This window comes from Zea mays, chromosome 7, assembly GCF_902167145.1.
Source record: "Zea mays cultivar B73 chromosome 7, Zm-B73-REFERENCE-NAM-5.0, whole genome shotgun sequence".
Classification (NCBI taxonomy): domain Eukaryota; kingdom Viridiplantae; phylum Streptophyta; class Magnoliopsida; order Poales; family Poaceae; genus Zea; species Zea mays.
The window spans coordinates 3,253,880-3,260,812 of record NC_050102.1 but is presented as its reverse complement, the minus strand read 5'-3'; the positions used below and the strand labels follow the sequence as shown (position 1 = coordinate 3,260,812).

At 43.9% G+C, this 6,933-nt stretch overlaps 1 protein-coding gene across 1 annotated transcript; it reads right to left on the bottom strand.

The window, feature by feature from the left end:
• Positions 1–1,067: 1,067 nt before the first annotated feature.
• LOC103631917 (DAZ-associated protein 1) lies at positions 1,068–5,626 on the bottom strand. Its single transcript, XM_008653765.4, has 3 exons — positions 5,212–5,626; positions 3,989–4,868; positions 1,068–1,387 (listed from the first exon to the last, which is right to left on the bottom strand). The coding sequence occupies exons 1-2, from the start codon at positions 5,467–5,469 to the stop codon at positions 4,002–4,004; spliced, it is 1,125 nt and encodes a 374-aa protein (XP_008651987.1). The 5' UTR covers positions 5,470–5,626; the 3' UTR covers positions 1,068–1,387; positions 3,989–4,001.
• Between the last annotated feature and the right edge of the window lie 1,307 nt (positions 5,627–6,933).

The following is a 6,933-nucleotide window of genomic DNA, read 5'->3' as shown; positions in this document are numbered from 1 at the left end:
AAACAAAATCCTTTTTCCCCACAGAACTTACCCTACCTAACTGGACATCAAAAGAAGAGGGAATATTGAACTTTGGAGTGATGATAGGTAGATAGATACCCCGTAGGAGGTGTGAGTGTGAGCAGGGAGGGGTTCTTGTGGCCATCATCCCCTGTTTGCAGCTTGTGTCCGAGCTGCCCTGCCCTGCCCTGCCTCCTCCAAAGAAGCTTCACCTGTGCAAGAAAACACTAGGCATGCTCCAAAAGAAAGGAAAAAAAAGAGGAAAACATATCAATGGCTAGTGACCAAAAGGGAGTCTCCAAAGTTGCAATCAATCCGAATCAAGTTGTATGGCACACTTAAATATCATGCTGTCACCTCGACAAGGCAACACCAAGCAAGCCATTATAAGTGCCAAACATCTATCAAGCATCTCTCGCATCTGTCATCCTTTCAGTCTCTGAGCATGCATCCATCCATCCATCCATCTAATCCTGCTCTACACTGTCCTATCCATCTACTGACTCCTACCATGGGAGTGGACAGAGGAGACGAGAGAGGACCTGGCCAGGCCTTGGGCTTCCTCAGCAGCTCCATGCATGGCATGGCATGGCACTGGCATTGGCATGCAGATGCAGCGCACGCATGAGGACGAGACCTGAGGCGACAGGAATGACAAGGGGTCATTCCTCACTCCCCTGGTTTGCCCTGTGGGTGTACATCTTTTGTTTGTGGCATTCTTCTGTGGGCCTTCACATGCCAACAGCACTCCTACTCTACTACTACCACTAGACCTCCTGCTGCTGCTGCTGCTGCAGCAACCACCTGTAGCAGCAAGTACCATCTCCTCCAAGTCCCAGCCTCCATTCTCACTCCCTCACCACGCTCTGGCCTTTTTGCACATCAAACAGACGAGCGATAGACGCCTCTCCTTTACACGCCTGGAACTTCAGTGCATGCGCGTATATCTCAATCAACTGCACATGTATATAACAATCGGATCCACCAGTATGGCAGTATGCTCGCCAGCAACCAAGCTTTGGTAACCAAAAAAAAAACAGCCAGAAAACCATGGATTCGACATTGCAGAAACAGAAACAATCGGGGTTGAGCAAAGCAGACGATTAGGGTCGATTCTGGATTGTCTGATTAAGATACATTAAACGGTCGTAAGAATTTAACATTGGTACAAGAGGAGAGGAGAGGAGAGGGGAGGTGAGGTCAACAGCCAGCCAGCGACTCGCATGCTTTCTGTTTTACAGGCAGTGGGGATAGGAACGGTACGTAAGTTTGAAGAATTCTAATGATGTACTTGTCAACCAAAGAATCTCTCAGCTCAAAGTCTTCACAGTTGCGGGTTCCCAAACAATAGACTAACTCCAGTGTCATCGTTGTAGAAGTAATAGTCCTGGCTCAAAAAAAAAAGAGAGAGGATCAGTTAGTAATTTATTGTAGGGGGCATCAACAGTCTGAGAAACTTCAGAGTCTACCCTGAAATGCATCAAAGCATTATCTAGAGAAGGATGCGATGGATTGTGCTGATTAGCAAGGATGGCATTTAGCATGCTGGGTGCATGCACAAAGTCCAGATGAGCTTGGCCAGGCTAATGTGTTACATCTGGGATAAGATTCGTCATTGTTTTGGTATTGTGGATTTATGGAAAACATCAACTATGACAAGACAACCTCAGGCGTGAACATTGTATTAAATGGTTATAAGAACCAACGATGTGAATCTGGCATGTGCGCCGTGAGGCCACATGTCTTGAACTCATTGGTTGGTCCCTTCATCAAATCAGTGGTGTGCCAATGAGGAACAAGGAAATGAGGAAACATCTCTTGTATATGAGCAGTTCAAAGAGCTACCATCCTATATTATCATGCAAAATGCTATGTAATGACATCTAAACAAATACTCCCTTCTATTCCAAACTATAAGAGGTTTCAACTTTTCTAGATACATTTGTATCATTTATGCACTCAGTCCCAAAATTGAGGACGTTTTTTAGTTGAGCACGGTTACCAATGTGAAAAGGAGTGAGATAGAGGTGCTTAGGAAAAAAGAGAAAGGTCAAGAAGGTAAGTATTTTGGGATAAAACATGAATGCTTACTACTTTGGGACGAGGGAGTATGTCTACATATATATCAAAAAAGGCCCGTCCATCTTATGACTTGGAACCAAGTTACGGAGGGAGTAGGCAGTATGATAATAAACTAGATAGGATGACATCTAAATAAATAGATAGCATGACACCTAAACCTTAACAATCCAAAATTCCGAATACATGATACAAGCAGTTGGCGAACTAATATTCACTGAATCACAATAAACATAAATTGGTAAGAGCACTTGGTGAACTAATATATTCACTGAATCACAATAAAAAAATTGGTACAAGCAGTTGGTCAAATAATTAAATATATTCACTGAATTACAATAAACATAAATTGGCTTTCTTGCAAACTTTTGCATCTTCAAGCACCAAGTTCTTCAAAACTTTGTGTTTTCTCTCAACAATGTAAGACAAGGAAATCTAACCAGATGGATTGCACGGAACTAAGGGTCTGTTTGGTTCGTGGCTAACTGTGCCACACTTTGCCTAAGGTTAGTCGTCCGAATTGAAGAACTAACCTTAGGCAGAAAAGTTAGGCAAAGTGTGGCAAGTTAGGCAGCAAACCAAACATGCCCTAAATCTCTTGTTCATATGTCGCTCGCAACAATAGAACTAGTGTGGCATGTCTGTGCTTCTAACATGGCATAATTATGTATGTACTCCCCCCCCCCCCCTGTCAACATTAGAATCCTTGACCCAACAATTACTCTACCAGCATATAACTTTAGGGACACAAAACTGCTGTTCTTAGTTTTGTATTCAAAACTACTTGCCGATTGAAAGTTTTTACCATAAAAGGGCATATTCAGAGAACAATAGTTGGTCAAAGGCTGTTCTAACAAAACAAAATATTCTTTACATTCAAATATGGAGGAAGCACTACTATGCATCAGCAATTTTGCCTCATATGGACCTACCTCGAGCTTAACTATGTGCAAGCAAAACTCAGACCCCAAACAGAAACAAGGTCCTAGCTCAAACTTTAATTCAGTCGCCTTGCAACAGGATACAGATTTGCAAATCAAATTACCACATAATTGCCTATTAATAACTTTACTCCATCAGGCACATGCTCTGCATCCATCCAATATATTCAAAAAATCAGCTAATTTGGTTCAGTTATAGTCAGAACTGGCTTTCTTGTCGAACTACTGTTCCCTCTGCACTAAGAATAAAGCATTACTACTTTAATCTAATCAAATTTGGATGACTAGAACTAGGATGCATGGATATCTATGGGAAACAAACCATTCCATTTTACTTTCATTTCATGTGGTAAAGAAGGATGTACAAAACTCGTATAACAAAAAAGGTATGATATATAAACTGGACAAAAGCATCTGTGTCAGGACAGCATGAATCTGCCCTCAGTCATCCATCTTTCCATCTCTATTGCATTGTCCAAACAGCGAAGGAATTACCATTTTAGCAATTGATAAGGCTAATTAACTGGTGTATGAACTGCCAACCAATATCTCAAATACTGAAAGTAAACACTACACTGTTGATGCCAAAGTTTGTTGTCATAGCTAATTAAATAAATAGCACGAAGTGAAGTAATATAATAACCATTTAGGGTGTCCAGATGCATCACTAAAATTCACCATGGCAATACTAAATTTGAAGAACTTGGATTCTTAAAATCGTAGCTGAAGATAACAGAATCAGGATAAACGTTCCAGTTTCATATTACTAATGCAAGCATGCTAATCCAGACGATGATAATGCTATTGGAAAATGGGCAGACTAACGCTAGTTTCACGAAAAGACTTACATGCTGTATCAATTTCAAGGAACACATAACAGCCATAGTTAAAAAATGGGTGCATTGCAGTAATTCCTGCCAGTAAAAAAAGTATGAATTTTAACCAGCAGGGTATCAGAATACACGCACCTGAAAGTCATTGTCAACCTAGCTTCATATTTTCCAACTTTGTCGCAACGCTAGCAGTGTTGTCAACTTGCTGCATATCTACATTCGTTTGATCCTTTTTGTAATCACCTCCACCATTAATTTCATGCTGAAAAGAAGTGGCTGGACCACCATAACCAGCTCTATGTATAATGTTATACACCGGATACATTTGAGGGTATGTTCCATAGGCCGGAGGACCCCGCCTAGGCCCCATGCCAGGAATGTTTGGCATGACGCCTTGACCTGGGTATCCACTCCCATAGGGATAGCCCCCCGCAGCAAAATAGGGGGCAGGAAAGTAGGGATGTGTGGGAGCAGGTTGGGGCATGTAGCCATTGTAGGGGCCAGATCTAGCATTGTATGTTTGGTACATGAACCCTCCATAGCCAGGAGCGGCAGGATCCCTCCCGCCAAAGGGACGAGCACCATGGCCTCCTCTGTTACGGTAATACTGCTCATCCTTGGGGATAGCAATCTTGGCCTCTACCTTGGTCCCGTTCAGGTCGTGAAAGCTCTGCCGCATCACCTTCCCCACTGCTTCCTCCGAATCAAAGGTGACGAAACCGAACCCCCTCGACCGGCTCGTCGCGCTGTCATAAATCACCACGACGTCCGTTACCGTGCCAAACGTCTCAAAGTAAGCCCGGAACTCCTTCTCGGTGATATTATCCCGCAAACCGCCAATGAATACCTTTTTTGAATCATAGCTCACACTGTTGCCACAGTCAGCGGTACCATTACCAGCGGGCGACTGATTGTCTTGGTTCCCCTGACCCCGGCCTTGCTCAGCCTGCTGAGGCTGCGAGTGCTGCTCGCCCTGGTTTCGTGGAGCTCTTGTCCTGGCCCTCTTAACGTCCACCTATAAACGGAGGAAAGGCCAACGATCAGAAAACAATTGACGTCACATGCCATCTAACTGTCTAAGTGAAAGCTAACAGCAAAAAAAAGGCAATTTAGATGCAATGGTGAGGTTACAAGACGCGATACATGTCAACAAGATAGTGATATCTACATTTTTCTCCAAAGCAACCTAATATAGAATTTAAGATTCATTAGTGTGGGAGCTCGTGTGACAACCAACGTCGTAATCATATGCTAGTAAATCCACGCGGAACAACAACGACCACGCGCAAGCGAACCTTGTACGCATGAGTCAGTTACAAGCCATAAGAAGCTCAGATCCGAAACGACCGGAGACTCACCATGCGGCCGCAGAGGAAGTGCTTGAGCTTCTCCCCGTCGCCGAGCGCGGTGCCAGCGGCAGCCTCTTCCTCAAACTCGACGAAGCCGAACCCCCGGCCGTGGCCCGTCTCTCGGTCGCGCATCACGATGACGGAGCGCACCTCCCCAAAGCGCGAAAAGTGGGCCCGCAGCTCGGGCTCCTGCGCCCCGGCCGGGATCCCGCCCACGAAAAGCTTCCGGCTCTCGCCGGCCTCCTCCTCGCCCCCCGCTGCCGCCATCGCCGACGAACAGAGAGAGACAGAGGTAGAGAGCGCTAGGGTTTTGCGGGGAGCGGGAGGGGGGTTGCTGGCGGCGTGCGGGCGGCCGCGGACGTGTGCGCGTGCCGAGTTCAATTTAATTCGTTGGCGACAGGGTTTAGCACAAGATGGACGGCGGGGATCGAGCGCGGGCCGTCGGATCTGAGGATTATTAGGCCGTTTAGGTGGAGGTGGACTTGGACTCCGGAGTCCGGACGCGTCAGTTAGTTGACCACGGCGGGTTCCGTGTTGACCGCGGCGGGATCAGCCTCGGATGCGGTGGACGTGGACCGGTAACGTGCTTCCTCCGTTTTGACTAGAGATCTCAATTGACTGGGTTGTTAAATTTTCACGGTTTTTCGATTACAGATAAATAAATAGAATATAAAATCTGTTATAAATATCTATGTTCTTGTTTTAGTATCAAGTTTACTAAGATTCATAAAAGCTAAATCTTAAATTTATCATATATAGTTTTAAATAATAGATTTAAAAATTGGATACGCACATTCGAACGATTTTTTTTATAATTTTCTTTGTTGGGAGCAAATAATGCAAAATTTTATATTTTCTTTGTTGGGAGAAAATCATGCAAAAAAAGTACGTAAAATTTTATTCTTATGCCTCTTTTTGGTGGGCTATTGCATTGACAACTCGAGTACTGGCTCTAGCTTCTTTAGGAAAATAAGAGGTCATTTGGTATGGCTCTCGTTTATCTAAAAATAGATTTAGCCCTGGTTTTTCTAAAAACGGCTTTTTTAAGTTGAAGTCATTTCGCAAATCGTTTGGCAGAAACGGCTTATCCTAGAGCTAGAGTCATTTTTCTATATTAAGACCTTATTTGGGAGAGCTTTACTTTAAAAAATTTAGGTTTATTTTAGCTTCTTCTATGCAAACAGGTCCAACTCCACGAGCTATAGCTTAAAAAAACTGAAACTAGAAACCAGTTTCATGAAAGTTTTGAAGATCCTCAAAGTGTGCTTTGAAAACACTATTTGCATATTTCAAGTTGCACAAAAACTACCCACCATGCCATTGCGTACATGACTTATCAATTCAAGCCTCTTTCACCACCCGCTAATTATCAAGGTTAATTAAGGAAACTTGCACAAATTAATTATATTACAGAAGTTGGACTCTATGTGTAAGCCAAAGACTTTTGAACATTGCCTTACCAAACTATTAAAGGTGTTTCATGGTGAAGCTGGAAAACCGAATTTACAATTCTTGAAATGAAGCTTTCCCTGTGGGGTAGATATCTCACATGTCCTCATGAACATTAAAACGTATCACGGGTCGCCCATTAGGTCATCCAACGGGATGGGCCAGCGGGTTATAACCGAGTTAGGCGAGCTTGATCCAGAAAGACAAAGACCGACGTCCGATTTAGGCGCTACTGAAGCACTGATATCTCGGGTGGTGTAGTTGTAAGCACCTGAGGAGCCA

What these genes read in the sequence shown, in the direction of transcription:
- LOC103631917 (XM_008653765.4), bottom strand. Translation starts at nt 5,469, where the DNA reads ATGGCGGCAGCGGGGGGCGAGGAGGAGGCCGGCGAGAGCCGGAAGCTT. An exon ending in ACTTCCTCTGCGGCCGCATG is followed by an intron (nt 4,869 to 5,211) that starts GTGAGTCTCCGG and finishes CTCCGTTTATAG; the next exon opens with GTGGACGTTAAGAGGGCCAG.